Source organism: Mycteria americana, chromosome 15 (assembly GCF_035582795.1).
Source record: "Mycteria americana isolate JAX WOST 10 ecotype Jacksonville Zoo and Gardens chromosome 15, USCA_MyAme_1.0, whole genome shotgun sequence".
Taxonomy (NCBI): domain Eukaryota; kingdom Metazoa; phylum Chordata; class Aves; order Ciconiiformes; family Ciconiidae; genus Mycteria; species Mycteria americana.
In genome coordinates this window covers 4,029,624-4,047,763 of record NC_134379.1, presented here as the reverse complement: position 1 = coordinate 4,047,763, position 18,140 = coordinate 4,029,624, and the positions used below count along the sequence as shown (strand labels likewise).

Sequence of the window (18,140 nt, the reverse complement as noted above, 5' to 3'; positions counted from 1 at the left end):
TCTTGAGAGGTGTAATGACTTCATAGATAAGTATGAGATGAGTCGCAGCCTGGGGCAACGCTTGCAGGATGTTTCCCATGAGAAGCAAGCTTTTGTTTTTCCAATTTATCTTAATCAAATATAGCATGACATATTTCCCCCCTGTCGAAGGGCTGAGTCTTGAACCCAGTACGAAAAGCAGTGTATCCATGGAGGAAAACAGATTTTTAGTGCATTAAGTTCAGCAATGAGTTCACTGTAATATTTTTCTTGCTGGCAGACATATCACTTTTCTTTGTGAAATGTTTCTAAATTAGAGACAGTCTAAAATTCTATCTTCCCTAAAAATAAAAGGTTAAAATTAGATGTAGTTGTTCTTGTGCTTGTGTCACTTCAGCAGGGTGGCCGTTCTGTGAAGGGGCATGTGAGAAACCAACATTTGATACGGAGTTTGTCTGCAGCTTTAATTTTGTTCACAGTCTGGGTGCACAGAATGATTAATAATGTGAAAATATGATTCACTTTTAATTGGATATTCAGTCATTTTTCCTTACAGTAAAGACTTTTCTGTTTTAAGTATTATACATATCAGCATGCTTTTAAGGATTTTAACTTCTTGAATTTTTTTTGTGTGCCTGCTGTCTCTTTCCCCTCACACTGATGAACTTCCAAGTATAATTTATTCCAAGTAAAAAGATTACACTTTCTAGAAATTTCATAATACAGTATTTAAAGTAATTTATTTCTAAGGATTAGCAGTGTCTATTCTAACTTGGGTGCCTTCAATCACTGAACTAAAACTTCTTTGAAGGCCTGTGAGTTCAAGAGTTCAAGGTTACCTTCTATGAGACATTAGGGTTGTATAGCTAGGGATTTCCAAACTCCCCCAAATTACTATTGCTAAAAAATAGATTTATGTTGAGTTGATCTTGATGACCAGATCTTGTCTTGTTTGATTTGTAAATTGTACAGATATTTCTAACAAATCGCATTCCAGCCTAACCACAGGCTCCTTCTGGTCGTCAGTAGTGGCGAGCAAATGTTTCTCACCCGAGTCAGCAGAATGTTTCTCAATTTCTTCTCTCTTAGCCCTTGTTAGTGCCTCCTGCAATTAAAAAAAAAAAAAAAATCATTGGAAGAGGGTGAGGGAAAGACAGTTGGTGTTCAGGATCTTACATGCCTTGAATTTCAGCGACTCTTCCTGGTTTGGCAAGCAACGTGTCTACTAAATCACCTGGTTTTAGTATTTGTTGTCTGGTATGACGGTTTTGCAAATGCCCTTTTCAAAGGTAGAGCTGCACTTAGAGTCAAAGAGGGGATATCTCAGAGGTTTTCCTAAAGTGTTGAAATAAACTGAGGTATTGCAGAGAGGCAAAACACTCTGAGTATTTACTGTGTCCCCACGCGGAGAAGGAGAGGGTGGAGGAGGTAGTATTTGTGAAGAGGATTAAAAAATTGTATAAGAATTAATCCTTCTGGCGCAGGGAGGAGTATAAAGAAAACATCTGAGTGTATAATGACTGGGATTTTCTAAAGGTGGCACCTAAAGCGCATTTGAAGTTGGTTCCCCGATTCATTCAGAGTTAAACCATCACTATTGCTAAACATAAAGCAAAATGGCACCTCTCTTATGAAACATCCGGCAACCCTCCCACTCTTCCTCCCCTCCCTTTGCAACCATGGTCCTGTTTAGCCAACCATTGTTTTGAGGTGCTTGGTAACCATGGCTTTGTGAAAGTATAATGCTCGATGTAAGCTTTCAGGGCTGAGCTAGAACAAAAGCAGATGTCGGAGATGTTGCTCGCAGCCTGCCAAGCTGTGAGACGTTGTCCGTTTGACTAGCAGGGCAGCCCGGCTCCGCTGCCAGAGGAGGACACAAGATTGTTCTGCTTTCCTGTGGCTCGCTCTGAGTTCCAGTACTCCACACTTCATCACTCTAAATGAACCGTTTACGCTTTATTGCTTATTCCAGTTAAAATGTGGCTTCTGTGGGTTCCATAACTCCAACGTTTTTCCATTATAGAATTGTTTACATTACAGTGGAAGAATTATGTTCCATTGGCGTCGTCTTCAGGTGGCTCGTTGGCCGTTTACAGCCGCTTTGTGAAATGCCTTTTTTCCATTGGCTACTTGTAAAATTTTCCCTTTTGCAGACATTTGGTGAGACTGGGAGAGCTCTCTTAACAGGAGGCAATGTTTTGAGCCCATTAAGCCATTTCAAGGATGGCAACTCTGTTGAGAGAAGCTGCTCATGGCAAGAAGCTCCTGCAGCAGCTTCCTGTTAGGCATTTTGTCATTGCTTGCTCTCCTGAGATTGTACCGTCTTTACACACCTCGTGTGCAGTTTGAGAAGAAATGCTGGTAATGCTGTCACGGAAACCTTGCAAGGGGTTGGGGGCCTCACTGTAGTAGTGATTAAATTTGTCTCTTACTATTATAAAACTGAAACTAACAGTCTCCCATCACAGCTGGCTGTAGTTATGCTGTAGTGTGGCACGTCTTCCAAATTTTGTGGAACTGAAAATCATACTTCTTGATTCACACACCATATCTCACTGCCTTGGCAATGACCTTACCTTTTTGCTGAAGGGAACATAGGAAATGGTCATTTACAACTCAAGTACGTGGGGATTTCCTCCATGCAAATTTGCTATTCAAGAGAATTTTATTGCAAATTTCTGCAGGTGAAAACCATTAATTTAAGGAAGATGGCTTGAGACCTTTTTTGTCCCAAGCTAGCTTTCAGATTGGGGAGGGGCAAGCAGGGGATGGGATTAAATTCCCTAAGTTTCAGAGTATGGCGGAGAAAGAGGTTCCCAGGTTTGCCATAAATGTACTTCACAATTTTAGGAAAGTTTCAACTCTCTTTGCATCTGTCCTTGATGAGTAAAATAGAGATATGTTATTTGTTTAGGTATGAAGCTGCTGGGGACAGGGATGATCTTGCTACCAGTGCCAAAAAGTTGTCGGTTGCCATTGGGGCCTGTGGAAATGTTGATAGTATACGTTATTAGTCATTTGGTCATTCATCCGTTCTTTGTTCTCCCTGCCATATCAAAATCACTCTTGTGTATCAACTTCTGAATCTCCTCTTTTTCAGTCTTACTTCAATGAACCTTTTTTCTTTTTTCTGGTTTTTTTTTTTCCCCTTGCGAGAGAGGCTGTGCCTTATTTATCATCTCGGGAGGCTCTATCTAGCTATTCATATAATCCAAAGTATGCCAAAGCACTTTGAATTAGTCTCCTGTAAAGTAACAAGGAATAAATAAAAGAATTTCCTTGGTATCAGAGCAGCTTGTCTTTTACAGATTGCATACCAGAAGAATGGTTTTATTTTGAATTGTTTACCTATGAGAACAGTAGTCACAGTTGTCATACAGAAAAATATAACTGATATTTTTTTCAACATTCTTATTTCACTGCCGTTAAAAAGTTACAGTATCAATGAAATTGCGTAAGTCCAGTGCTCTGGTCTCTTCAGCGGGACCTGAAATGTTGACGTGAGTGAACCCAACTAAAAATCTTCTTCCCAGCAAGTCTGGAAAAAGCAATGGAGCTCCACCTCATGTGTGAGACCTGCTGTGGAATTTCAGCCTTTAATGTGCAAATGAAGCCTGCAGGGTCCTCTGAATATATCTCTGGCTCCTGCATTTCAAAGTGGGCTTTGGAAGCCTTGTGCAGGGGAATGGCAGTGCTGAAGTCTATCACGCTTTCCCTCATTATTCTGTAATAAATTCAGCTTTGATTTGGGTGGGGGATATCAGGCTCCCTTACTGGTCTAGTAAAACACGACTCATTTACAGAAAAAACGTAGAAGAAAATGGTTGACAATATGTTTCCCAACATGACATCAAAACCCATCGAATCATTAATAGCAGAAGTTAAGGTTTGTGTAATTTGTTCTGCACATAAAGAAAACTTTAAAATTTCACAGAATCACACAAAATCACAGAATCATATAGGTTGGAAAAGACCTTTAAGATCATCGAGTCCAACCATAAACCTAATACAGTTAAATCTGTGACTTTATGAAAAGACCTTAGTTTAACTCAGTACTTTTTTTTTTCCCTTCTTCCCCGGACAGCGTTTCCTTGACCTTTTGCTAAGTGATTTCTTTTTTAGCTACAACGTTTAGTGTTCAGGCCATAGACTATTTGAATTGCTTCTCACTTCTTTTGTAATAAAATAATGGCAATTCTTTCAGGTTTTTTAAGTATGTAGCAGTTCAATTCTTGAATAGATTTTTATGCTAGTTTTATTTGGAGGTCTGTCTGAAAAAATCTTTTAATGTAAGATGGAGACTAGAAGTAATTCAATTATATGGCATTTAAATAACGTTTACGTTTTGAATTCTATTTCAAACCATTTTTAGCAAACAGCAGTAAGGTCACTTTCTTGTATACACAGAAAAACTGACACAAATTAAGCAACCGATTTTTGGAGAAAGATCCAAAAGTTAAGAAGGTCCACTGTAAGATGTTGTAAAGTCCCAGTCATTAAAAAAAAAGAAATTTAACATAGAATTTAAATGCCTCCATCCTCTAAAGGCAACAGTCAGGAAAACACCTGCTCTAATAAAGCTGTAGACCATAAATACCTTAAGGAGAACATTTTAAAGTTTTGAAAATTTTCCTGTTTTTTAAGAAGTAAGGATTCTTATTTCTCCTTGGCAACCTCATACTACTGTACAAGGGCATGGCAAAAGCTGAAAGGCTCCTTAACGTTTTTAGTGGATCACAAGAAGGATTTTTTTTTTTTTTGAAAGAGCATTAATAGCTCAACATTGCACTTCAGATGGTCTAAAATACCCCAACATCTTACGTAAATAACATTATTAATGGCCAAAATGAGAAACACATAAGTTTTAGCCTAGGTTCCTTGCATCAGGGACAAATGTGGGGTTTTAATTTTAACTTTTATGATAATTAACATAAAATGCATTTGAAATTACTTGTGTTTTTTCAGGGTCCACACATAGCATCAGTTACTCTTGCTGCATATGAATGTAACTCAGTTAATTTTCCTGAGCCTCCTTACCCGGATCAAATTATCTGCCCTGATGAGGAGACGACTGAAGGATCCATCTCTTTATGGGCTATCATCTCAAAAGTCAGGCTGGAGGCCTGCATGTGGGTAAGGTTTGGTTTATAAAACAAGCCATTTTAATTTATGCTCTTAATTTCTGTGTTCAGCAATACACAAAAATGCCTGAATTAGCAAAATAATGATGGCTTAACACTGCCAACAAGAACACGTATATCTGCAATATGAATAGTTGCTTTCTTGATCAACCTCCTCTGTACTAGCCCTGGATGATTTTGATCTCCTTTAAAGAGAAGTAATAGGATATTACTGGGCTATCTTTTATCAACTGCAGTGTTGATTACTTTTCTAAATGCTAGCAGAAAATGCTCATGTGCTTCAAAGCTGTTGATGTAAAAGGTAAGTTTCAGAAAGGGTATCTGCATCCCAAATGATCTGGCAGCTGTCAGGTCTTACACTGCATGCAGTTAAGCAATAAATAATTTCAAAAATGCTGAGCCTGTAACTTGAGTGAAGCTGCAGTTACTCGTACGAAGGACTCGGGCCCTAATATCATAGCTGAAATGTTTTTCTGGGTTGCATCAATAGATTGGATTACATGAAAAGTGTTACGTTGCACATCTTTATGTATTTTATTTCTATTTCTCTGCCTGTTTCCATCATGGCAAACTTCACTTAAAACAGGAAAAGCGGGTTAGCTTTTAAGTGAATCAGGGTCTTAGGCAACGCTGTCATTGGAACTTCCTTTCCATTTTCCTTCTTTTTCCCTCTGCAGCTTTTTATAGAAGTTTGATTTTTGGAGAATTTTGGTCAGCAAAGATGTTTTTTTCATGATGTGTAGAGTATTTTGAATTGCAGTTGACACAGATGCATCTGCTGTGAACTGCATGCCAAATTAACTTTATTTTACTACTGACTTCCTGTTCTAGCTGATGATTTAATTATGAAATTCTTGGTTGTCCAATTCAAATATAGAGGAAATTCTGAAAAGACATGGTATCTGATGTCTGCCCTTGTATTCCTTCTAATGATATGAAAAGATATATTAAGGCAACTTTGGTCACTACAACCTTCAAAATTAATCAGCAGCTGTGTTACATACAAAAATTCCAGTTAGGTTGTACGCATTACAGACTAATGTGTAGCAGTACCAAAGTCAAAATAGTAACAGAGAAAGTGGACTCGCAGCCCTGTCAAGAAGCAAAGTACATCTTAAATTTCACTCTTTCTAATGAGAGGACAGAATTGCCTGAATGCTTGATAAGTAGGTAAACATACAAGTACTTATATGACTGTAAATATAAAATTTCTTTTTATTTTTTTCCTCGTCCCCCTCTGCTTAAGTTTGTTTAATGGAGGCTAGAGTAATAAAAATGGCATTTACAATTACGTTTCTAGGGTTGCAAAATGTAGCTGAGGGTAAACATCCATTGCTTAATCTTCAGCATGTAAAATAACAGAACTACAAAGAGAATTAAGTAATTTAAAAATGAGTTAATAGAGTTGCAAGCATTGAAAGCTTGTGTCCTTTTGAGCAGCCATGAGGGAGAACAAACGGTACCGTCGGTCTCTCGTTTGAGCTGTGTTTCTTGGTTCAGGCTAGGGAAAGGACAAGGGAATAGGACCAAGCCAGGACATTTGTATCCCACTCTTTCCCCCCCTTTCTTTCTTCTCGCCTTCAGATTCACTGTCAGCTACCTTTTCACTGAACTCTGTCTCCACTAGATTTTCCCTTGGGAGCATCCTCTGTCTACCAGTGGTGTCTAGCGTAATGTTATGCTTTCTTGGAATGTTTCATGAGTACATAAACATTGCTTGCTAATTTCCTGTAAGCCAAATCAAGTTGGCAATTGCTGCTGCTTCTTCCAGTATGTTTCTTTTGTCCTAATTCCAGTTCACTTTTTATGGAAGCTGTTGAAGAAGCTTATTTTTGATTCTGTCACTCTTAAACCAAATGTCCATCTTAACAGGAAAGTAACCGTGACTTCCAGAAAGTGAAAAGGATGATTTTTGCAAACCAAAAAATTGAATTTAATTAATTTTCTGCCTTTAAACTGAAATCAGGAGTATTAAGTTTAATTCCTGATCTGGGTATGACTGAATGAGCTCACAAAATCTCTCTTTTTTTTGTTAATCAACGGAACCAGCAACTTCTAATTGGATCTAAAATCTGAACTTATCATGACAAACCCTGGATAAATGCAAAAGAAAAGGAATTAACGGATGTATACACACGTGCTCTTAATGCAGCACATGGAGCCCTGTGAGGAATAGGTACAATAGCACCAACGGCCTATTTCTTTTAGACTTGTAAAGTGAAATTATGTTGAAAGGCTCCAAAGTGAAATCTGGCCAATCTCCTTGATTGTTTGGAGGGAGACGGGAGGGTGGTAGCAATATAAGTTTTCATGTGAAATGTTGAAAGCAGGTCGGTCCCAGTGGGGACTTTGCAGACCTCTGACTATAAAGCTACCCAGACTAAGTATCCTGCAAGGTTTGAATGCGGGGATTTATCTGCACAGGGGATTTGATTCAGATCACAAAAACATCAGCGGCTGTTTCAGCCAACTTAAACCAGGTACAGTTTTTTCCAGAGATTAAAATCATTACTAGTCCCCTGCATGTCAGTGATAGCCATTTTTGCTGATAATGAGTGTTACGAGGATTAAATATCACTGTATCTAAGGAATTATTAGGTGAAACAAAAATGATGCTTTTTTCAATCACTATAAAAGTTGGCTCCACCAGTCCTGGCCTGCAGAAGGACTCTCAAAAACAATCTGCTAGGTGTATGCCAGTTTTCACAGCCTTCCATCCCACAGGGACAAGGAATTCAATAGTGCCCTGCATTTTTAATGTGTTGCAGCTTTTTTTTTGTTTTTTACAAGAAATAAGGGGAAAGAATAAAAATGTTTAATTGCTCAGGATTAGCAGAACAGGCGGCCTGTGTCCTGACCAGGATAAAATCTGTTTAAAAGACTCTTTCTAGTGGAGTAATTTCCCAGTTTCCTTTTCTGAATGTATTTGTGTAAAAGAATTTTGATTAGCATTTGCCTTTCCAATTTGTTGTTAGTCCAAGGAATCTCCATGTAAAGCTGGTATTCGAAGTTTAATGGTGAAAATGGACAGCTAATGTTACAAAAAGCAGTTAAATAGTTACTGGTTTGGATCCCTTAATTGCTCCCTTTTTTTTAAGGCACTTAAGCAACCTATCTCCAGCAGACTTGAAATCATATGATTTTTGTTGCACTTCTGAAATGTTTTGTAATAATGAGCATGTGACTTAGCCAATTTAAAGAAAGTTCATGTCCAGTACATGCATGCAGACCTCTTCCTCGGTTAACAAAATGAAGCCAAAGCAAATTGGCAGAGCCTGGAGAAGCAATGTGACTTTTTGTTCTTGCATCACCCTCAGAAAAATTAACTTGAGGTTATGTTCTGAAACGTTGTTGCTACTGTTTTCAGGCTTATCTTCCCTCGTGCCAGAAATAGGCAGATTAATGAAGTTCAGCTTGTTGTACTCGTTTACATTTTTCTTCTGTGGAAAACAAGGGCATAAACATATGAGGCTGTGCACTTTATATGCTTAAATTGAGAATTTAACAGTTTGGGTAACTGCAGAGAGCGGCTGTATTTAAAACCACAACCTGTCGATTTGGAATATCCACAGCAGCTGGAATTCTCGCTCGCTCGCAGCTGCATATAGAGCAGGAACAAAGGAAACTGAAAAGCTTTCACATTGCTTCAAAGGAATAGAAAAGCATTTGTTGCTCACTACTGACCCTAAGAGAGAAAAGCCATCTGCATGTAGCTAAGTTTTAGCACTTTTCCAGTGTGGTGCCCAACTATTGTGCTATTACCTGTTCTATATTTAAACCATTCTGAGTTTAGTCCAAGTTCCTGTTTCATTAGCCTCTGTTTATCCATATGTTCAATCTTAGCTGTCTCTTCTTTTTTTCCTTGGTTAAGCTAAAGTTGCATTTACCCACAAGATTGAAATGAGTCATTTGATGTCCTGAGAAAACAAATATAATTTTCCTGTGGTGAGAAAGCAACCATGCTTTCATCTCAGGTTCTCTTGGCTTGCTTTATTCCATCTAAAGGAGAGAGAAAACTAGAGATCAAGCTTTGCTTAACCTTATTTTCCTTGCTCATAGCTGTAGTAAAACTCAAGCCTGTTTTATAATAAACACTTGCACAAAGTCTCATGACTGAACAAGTAAACTACGTGACAGCACCGGGGAGGAGTTCCCAGATTATTTTGAAGGCCGCTCAGGAGCAAGGGCTGTCACATGCCGGCAAATGTGTCTGGCATCATGCGGTGGGGTGAGATGGCAGCGCTGTGCTGAGTCAGGGATCGTGTCAGATAGCAGGGCCCCCGGCCTGGCCGGCTCTCCGGCTGCAGCCTCCCCACCGCACCGGGCGCAGCTGGCCGCCGGCTGCGGAGCTCTGCCGGAGCTGGGCAACGAGCCACTCTGCAGGGCCCCAGAGGTGCACGGATCCTGTCACTTTGACCTTGCAGACCACGGCTTGGGAACCACTGACTTGCAGCGTGATAATCTGCGCTGAGAGAAGCTGAATTTTGCTAAAGAAGGAAAGGGGGGAAAGCGGGGTTTCAAAGGAACAGCATTATGTTTGAAATCAGGAGAAATTTGACCTGGTGGATAAAGGCAAACTTCTCAAAGCAGCTGGTCTCATCAGTTCTAATAATTTGAAATGTCCACAGGTCTGTGTATATCACGTTTCCTATTTAAGAATAAACACAAGAATAAATCAGAATTATTCTTTTCCTAGGGTGCTGGCACAGCCATTGGAGAGCTGCCTCCATATTTTATGGCGAGGGCGGCCCGACTCTCTGGTGCTGAACCTGATGATGAAGAGTACCAGGAATTTGAGGAGATGCTGGAACATGCAGAGACTGCACAAGTAAGAACAGTGCAAAACAACAGAATGAATAAAACACAGAACAACTAGATGGAGTAAATAACCATTCCCATGCAATGGGAATGGGCCAAAAATCAGTTGGTGTGAGTTCACAAGGGACTTCCCAGGGATGGAAAAAGATCCTCCCCTGGGTAGATTCACCTCTGGTGATGGGAGGACAAGAATGTAGCTTGTTGAAGCACATACAATAGTGCAGCCAAAGTATTTGCTACAAATACTGCATTCATTTAGACTTCCAAGAACAGCACAATAAAGGTAGGGAGAAAGTGGGCTAACAAACCAGTGATAGAGGAGGTGCTATTCCATAGTCATGGTTGTTATAGCTGCATTTAAAGCCTCCCTAGGCCAGGAGATGATTTTCAGTCAGCTCATCCCCTTCAGATGACATTTGCCTGCCTTGCCACTAACCCCCTCAGGGGCCAGTGCATGACCCATTCATCAGCCTGAGGAAACATATTTTTCCTGATCTGAAAATGCAGCCAAACTGCTCTGAATCCCTTTTTGTTGCTCTTGTCATTTATTTTCTTGATGGATTAAATACTGCTTGTGTTACAGCATAGTTTGCAACTGATGCTGTACATCAGTCAGATATTATTGTAGATAATTTTTCATTCAGGTCAGGAGTTTGCATCCTGTTCGCAAGTTATTGATAGCGTTTTAGAAGAAATTAAACATTTTTTCCTCAAACTACTTGCCACTGAATCTCTCTTCTGTATTTTTCCTTCTTATCCTGATTTGTCTGCCACTTAAGTTGAAACAGGTCATGAGACTGCTATTAAAAAAACAGCAGATGCTATTTACCATGCAATGCTGTCTTTAAACTGTTCTGCCAGGGTATTTTCTTGATATAAATATATACTTTTACTTTTTTTCTCCTTCTCTTCAAAAAATGCATGAAGTTTTTCCATGAAAGAAAGTGGTTTGTCTGGAAATACTGAGTGCAATCTAGTAATTCTAACAGTAAACCCTGTGTTTCCTGAGAGCCTCCCCCTACTAGAAAGTTCCAAAGGGTTTTTCTGCTATTGTAAATAGTAAATTCTTCTATTTCTTTAAAGATGCGGGAGGGAGGGGGGGAATCTGCTTTGTTCTTTACTCTGTCATCAGTCTTTGCTTTGCAAAGTAATCCCTAACTGTATAAAAATCAAGTCGTGGTAAAAAAAAAAAAAAAGAACCAAAAAAAACCCCACGACCAAAAAAAAAACCTCCCCAAACCAGTCGAATACATGACTCGAGAGCTGAAATGCTATCTGTGTTTACTGAAACTCTCCCAGAAAATTATATGCATGTACAGTTGTGGGAGCAGCCAGAGTTGGTTTCCAGAATGCACAGTAAGATTCTTGGGAAGAAAATTTTTGCTAGAGAGCATTTTGTCAGGACAGGCCAAAATATAGCTAGCCGTATTGACTGCCCTTAGTAAACAAATGGCATTGTGTAATTAGTTAAGAAAAATGATGGTGTTATTTACCAGTACTTTTGATTTTATTTTCTTGGCAATTGAATTTGGATTCAGGCATGTTGTTTTGTGGATGGATGGCCAGGAAAAAAAAATCTTTTTAAACTCCACTTGTGGTTTGGTTTCTATAAAACTCTTTTAACATGAGGCTTTGACAATCCGATTAAATTGTATTGCGCTCATAAAACTGACAGTTCAGTTTTTTCCATTTGCTAATATGACTTCCTTTTTGCTTTTGGCTTCAATCATGTTTTTGCTCGATGTCTGTGGGAGACAGGCCTGCCTTTTCCTATGACCTTGAGTAAATCCCAATCTTCAGCATAGCTTATCACTATTTGTTCTGTAATTGCTATTCATGAGCAGTTATGATGCCTATTTTTAAATTGCTCAGTAACAATTTTTATTACCTACATCAGCTTCTCCCACTCTCCCAAGTTGAAGCCTTATGCTTAAGAAAACACGGGGGATGTGACAAGTGTCTTATGCCACGGAGACTACTACAAATGTTTGACGTCAAATGACAGGAGCCTTCTTTCAGTCTAAAGGTCTCGCTTCATCCTGCCTTTTCGAAAGGCATGAAAATGGGTGTGTTAGATTTGCAGAAAATCTTCCCCCTCTACTTCTGCTGAGCTGCTATATGCCTACAAGGCAAAGCCAAGTGGCTTGACGTTTTTGCCTGCATGTGTTTTGTTTAGAAAGCTTGTCGCTGCTATTTCTCAAAAACAATGGTAATTTTGAGAAACAGATGAGGATCTTCTATGGTGAGAATAGACCATGAATATAAGATCCAGCCTGAAGGATCTGTGAGGAGGAACGTGCTTGCTAGCTTGGCACTTTAAAAAAAAAAAAAACACCAAAAAGGATTAAATCTAAATAATCTAAAAGGATTAAACAGCGTAAAGGTTTAGTGCCCCATTCAAAGTTACACAGACTGGAATACTATTTACTTTAAAGAGTCTATTGATGGATTTTCTGTCATAAATCTCAGATCTAAGTGACTTGTCTCCTTGAGCTAGGTTTTGAGAAAACTCATTAGCCTGCAGACTATGTGTAAGTCTGCCTCGTACTTGCCATTAGCATACTTGAGAAAAAGCCCCTCATTTTAAAGGAACACTCACTTCTGCTTTCCGTGCGTCCCTGTGTGCGCACGCCAGCGAGTTAGTCCCAGTTACATAAAGGGAGCGTCAGAGCTTCTCTTGCCTCCTGGCTGCTCTTGTTAAAATCCGGCGGCTTTGCCCTGGAGAAGGAGTGTGGTTTACAAGCAAGGCTCTTTTTTCTCAGAGCTCCACACAATGCAGAGCCCAGCATGGTATAGGAACAGAGCAACTTGGTCCGGTTTGTTAATACTTAAGGCAGTATTCAAAAATTACGAATGTTTGAAACGGTATCTCATTTGCCGTTAACTCTCTTCCAGTCGAATTCCAGAGCAAAGGAGGTTTTTTATCAGAGCTCCCCTTTTAGCCACAGGGAGGATCTCCACTGCAGCCCTTCAAACCAACCTCGCAATTAGGGGAAGTGAATCTACTGCTTAGTGCTGGGGCAGCACATTGGTAATAATACAGTGCAAGCATACTTTTGTACAGTTCCATGTCTACACACACATGTGCAGGGACTTTCTTTTGCCAGTTTAATAGTTGCTGATTGCTAAGTATTCTCATCTTTTCTCTGTCACGCTGAACCACTTAAAGCTCACGGAAGTTTCTGGTGAAAATGAAGCTTTTAATGCCAGCTTCCCTCAAGGTACTTAGCGATAATGCGTAATGCGTGGGCCCTTGCTGTATCATGGTACTCCTTCCTAAGAGGAGAAAGTACTAATATCTTTGCTGTATATCTAATTCTTAATGACTGTGAGTGTTTGGATTCATTAAGTGGCATATTTTTAAGAACTAATGATTTACACATCGGGCTTTGCTTCTGTGCAGCGTTGCTGCAGCCAAATTTCCATGTAAAAATATTTTCTAGTTGCCTATGTTACTATCAGCCACTGCTGTTTGTTTACTTTCCAAACTGTGTCCTGCCTCTGAAAGAGAATACCAACTTGAAAAAGGGTTAAATCCATAGAAATGCTGGGATGCAGCAGGACTCGTTTGTAAATGATTGAGTGCCATCTGCATACTGAATGTCAGTTGTTGCTGGGACCTGTTTTTGACTCCACTGAACCTTTACTGGTTGTGGTTTGTCTGGCCATCACATGACTTCTCTGAAAATTCCCCCTCCCCTCCATTTCCAGTAAACTGTTTGAACAGGAGTGACTCAGACTGAAACCAGCTTCCCTGTAACCACAGGGCTTGTTAAAGAATTTGTCAACGTGGACTCAAGAGGGTTTGTATTAAACTAAGCTGCAACTGCTTCGGTTTGCATTGCGTCAGGAGTTCCACCGAACAACTTCCTGCTCGGAGAGTCGGCTTCTTGTCTGCAAGGAGTTAAACTGATGAACTTTTGTGATAGTGACAGTTAGACACATGTTAAACCCATCTTTCCAGCATTTCTGAAAGGTTTGCTGCCTTGCTTTTCCACATCTTCATGCGGGGTTTCTCTTTGCAGAAGCAGAACAAAGTACGCTACCACACCCAGCCATGGTTACTTGGAGAACCCAGCACTGTGTTCTGACACGACACTGTGACTTAATTCAAATGGAATGATTAGGTTCAACTAATAAGCGAAATGTTGCTTAATTAGCAGTGTAAAAGAAGATGGCCAAATTAAAAATGGGTCTGTCCCATGATTAAACTAACAGCTAGTAGCTGATAAGTTCCTGCTTGAAAAGGATTCCCTGGCTGCTGGCTTGTTTAATGAAAAGTTTTTAAGGGTATTCGGTACGGGGAAAAAAGAAGTTAAAGCAGACCACAAGCAAGTTTTTATAAAGCAGTTATCATAAAAATGGAAGTGGTAGAGTCACATACAACAACTGGAAAACCTTCACTTCTTTTTTTTTTTTTGCTTTCCCAGAAGTAACTTGTTTAAACCTGACATCAAATTCCGTTCATAATTTCTCTTGCTCAGTCTTCCAGTCGCCCCCTTTCTTCATCAGCTTCCTCTCTTTATTAATTGTGCCGTACGAGAAGGAGATTGCTGGTGTTTGGTCTAGGCTGCCTGATGGGTGGCCAGCAGGAGGCTTGTCTTCACACACTGCATTCCTTGAAGTTTGATGCCTGCATTTGTTAATATATGTAGGGGAGGTATCTTACCTCTTTTGTCTTGGCCCACAATTAAATGGAAATTCAGAACGACTCAAACCTGGAAGCTTCACTTTAGAAACTTCCTATGAATGCTATAGCTTGAGAGTGAGATGGCAAACTGATAATGGACTAATAGTAAAGTGTGGTGGGGTTTTTTTAATAGACAAGATAATAAGCAGTGAATATACTAAGTATCAGCTTAGTTTTAAATTGGTCTCCAAAATCAGTGAGTTGAAATAAGCTTTGGAGTGAGTCGATGAAAGCTTTAAGTAAGAGAGCTTGTTACAGAGGACTTCCTGAGAAAAAGAGGTAGCAAAGAGTTAACATAGGCAGAGGGTAGACAATAGGAGCTATGAGTAACAAATGTGTAAGCCACCTCCTTGCTGGATTTCTTTGGACACTGGCGAGAGAATAGGGCAGTCTTGTGCCTGCATTGTTCTATTCATTTGCACACCTGCTTACAGATAAGGAAAAAACAGCAATAAGCATTACATTACGTTTGCTAATGGTAATCTAGAGAGGACTTTTTCACATTCTTCTTTGAACGCTCTTTGTGATAACGTCTGTTCCCTAAAACTCGTTTACTTGGCCGTCTGTCATTTCAATGTTTAGTGTGTAAGTACATAAGTCAGAAATTATCAAGCCACTGAGGAAATCTGGATTACTTTGCAATATTTTCACTCAATATTAGGATATTAGCTCAGAGGAATTTTTTCAGTAACAAATCTCTCACTTTGCAACAGAAATGAACCTTTTCAGAAAGAATGTCACCAGGTTTACTGGAAATCTTGCAAGCTGCATTTGCACTGTAGTTGTGGAGAAGCGGTTGAACTCTGCCATTGAATTTGCATGCTCTGCTCTGTGTGCGTCAGGGATGATCAACACAAGTTTCTAAGGGAACGATTTGGTCCTAAATATTTGATATTTCACTCCCCAGTATTCTGAGAAAGACCAATGAATGATCAAAAGTTTGGGTCAGATAAGCTGCTTCAAAAATATTTTTTCAGGGAGAGCCTTCAATAACCGATAGAAATCAATTATGGTATCATAATCAAGAAAATGGCTACTTTTTTCCTCCTGCTCCAGACACTGTTTAAATATCTGTGTTGTACAAGAGTCTGGTATGCAGACCACTTCTCTAAGCTGTCTGGGAACCTCTGCCACTTCCCAGGGAGAACAAGCGAGAGGTATGCTTAGCATTGCACATCTGCTGGCTAGGCTGAGTAGGAAGACTTATGTGTGCAAAAGGATTTGTCAGCTGTGTAAGAAGTTGCTCACTTTTATTCTACAAGTGGTTTTTCTGTGCATGGGTTTTCTTCCTTAACTTATTTCTAAGTTCTCTGTGGAGGAACAGTGTATTTTTTTTCAGTGCTGGTGACTTTGGCTCTGCTTTGTCAGGGGTTGAAAAGGTCAATCTATTTGGTTATCAAAAACTGCTTCCTTTCCTGGTGATGATGGCTAAAGCAAAGCAATAACTTGCTTCATTCCAACAATCATGAGCCCTTCCTTACAATGTCTGGATCTTAACCCCCCCCAAAGTAGGGCTTTATAATTTGTAATTGATAAAAAAGTTAACGACATCCTGGAGTTGCTCGTCATGCCGCTGTAACTAGGTTGGCAGACCTGTGGCCACAATAACTAACTGCAATTGTAGCTTTGAGATAAATGAGCACTCACTGTGCAGCTGCAATGGTATTTGAGGCAGCCAGCACGTTGGAGGAGGCAATGCCAGCGTACGCTTTCAACTGTAGAAGCAAAGGCTGCAGAGGTCAATGGCTGATGTGTGGGAACCAGAGTGATAGGATGTTCTTTTACTTCATTCTTCTCCCTGTAGGTGGCTGCTAGTATCTCATTATGGAATCGCAGAAAAATTCATCTGGAAAGGGACCTGAGGCAGTTTCTAGGCCAACATTTTGCTCAGAGCAGTGTCACCTATGAGGCAGCTCAGGTATCTCAGGGCATTGTCAAGTCTGGTCTTGAAGCCCTCCAAGACTGGAGACTGCACAACCTCTCTGGGTAATGTCTTCTGACGTTGGACTGTCCTAACAGCCTTGCTGCTTCCCTGACACAGCAAACTGACAACTCTCTTCCATGAAGTAGATTGCAGGATCTGCTCGCTGCCAGATCACCTACAAGATGTGAATAGAAAGTAGTTCTTTAGCAAGCAAAGAAATAATACATTTTATTTCATGCTTTCGTGCACCACTGTAAAATTGCAAAGTGTCAGAGGGGATGTTGTTTCGTGGTACTGCACAGACCTGAAATGAGGAGTGAGTAGAGGTGGCAGGGGATGTGGTTAAAAGGGCTACTGCTCTACAGGACAGATCTGATAGGACTCAAAGGGCATGCTCCTTCCTCTTCCTTCAGACTGTTTCCTTTAATTGTGTCTTATTCGTTACAAAATTTCTTTATTCTTACTATGTGAAGCAAAGGACTTTTTATGTAGAAGCCTGAAAGCTTCAGTTCTAGTTGTAGAAAATGCTGGCATTAAGTTTGAGAGTGCCTACTAACTCGTTGAGCTCTATAATATGTGTTCATTTTGGTATATCGCTTCCAAACTTGAGCATGGTGTTGGATTGTAACAGTCTAAAATCTTGAAACTAAAGCTCCTGAGATGGAGTTTATTATGAAGAAGCATTTGCTGGTTCTTCCCCCAAGGTCTAGGGGAGAGAGAGAAATGAGGGAAATAAAATGTTCTTACCATGGTACAGTTGGTTAATGAAATGAAGAAAATACCTAGAAGTTCCTAATGCTAATAGTTTGTTTAATCCAGACCTGGTTGACCTCCTTCCTACTCATGTTAATGGGAGATCTTATTTACCATCTAGTGGATCCATTACTCGGAAGTTTCACACTTTTATTCCAAGACAGGTTAAAATTAAATGACCAAGGAAAGCAAAGCTTGCTGTTGGAATGAACACTTCACTCTGTTACGCTCTGCTCCTATACGACTTGCAAAGGATTCAACTCTGCCCACGGCTCTATCTATGGCTTCTTATGTCTGTCTTTTCTAAACAGCAGTTTTAAAATCTGATTATGAGGACAATAGGTTTAACAGTATTTTCTATGGAAAAACTTCAATTTTTCTGGCACAAGAACTAATTGTAGTTACTCATACGTCTGAGTTTACAAAGTCCCAAAGATGAGCATCTTTCCGATTATCTTTGTGGATTGCGGCATCACCCCTTAACATGCAACCAACCTCAAGAATTTGAACACAAACAGATGTGGAAATAAATCTGCACGTTTCCCTCAACAATCTGTATTCAGTATTCTTGTCCTAGGAAAGGCTAGTAGAAGAATTCACCTGTATATTTGATTTCTTGTTGACTTGGGATTTGCATGTAGTACCTACTGTATGCTCATCCTTGCCTACAAATATTCTGAATGATGGTTTAGAAATCTTACTAGCTTGAAGTCCTCAGACCTCTGACATAGTCTATTTAATGAGGTTTTGTAGGTACTGCTCTTTTGACTTTCCACAGCTTTTTGGTAAAGCCTGTGAAGTCAAGGGCCCTGTTTCATTGCTGTTCAGTCGTCTT

General features: G+C 39.8%; 1 protein-coding gene across 10 annotated transcripts in view; it reads left to right on the top strand.

The window, feature by feature from the left end:
• VMP1 (vacuole membrane protein 1) overlaps positions 1 to 18,140 on the top strand; it is a 71,289-nt gene that overhangs the window by 24,337 nt on the left and 28,812 nt on the right. For 7 of the 10 annotated variants that reach the window (XM_075517916.1, XM_075517914.1, XM_075517913.1 and 4 more), the window contains 2 exons: positions 4,945 to 5,112; positions 9,817 to 9,948. In XM_075517916.1, the coding sequence (XP_075374031.1) occupies positions 4,945 to 5,112; positions 9,817 to 9,948 (300 nt within the window). Of the gene's footprint in view, positions 1 to 3,808; positions 3,866 to 4,944; positions 5,113 to 7,507; positions 7,601 to 9,241; positions 9,514 to 9,816; positions 9,949 to 18,140 lie in introns of those variants that run through there. The other 3 variants (XM_075517919.1, XM_075517921.1, XM_075517923.1) reach the window with 3 other exon arrangements.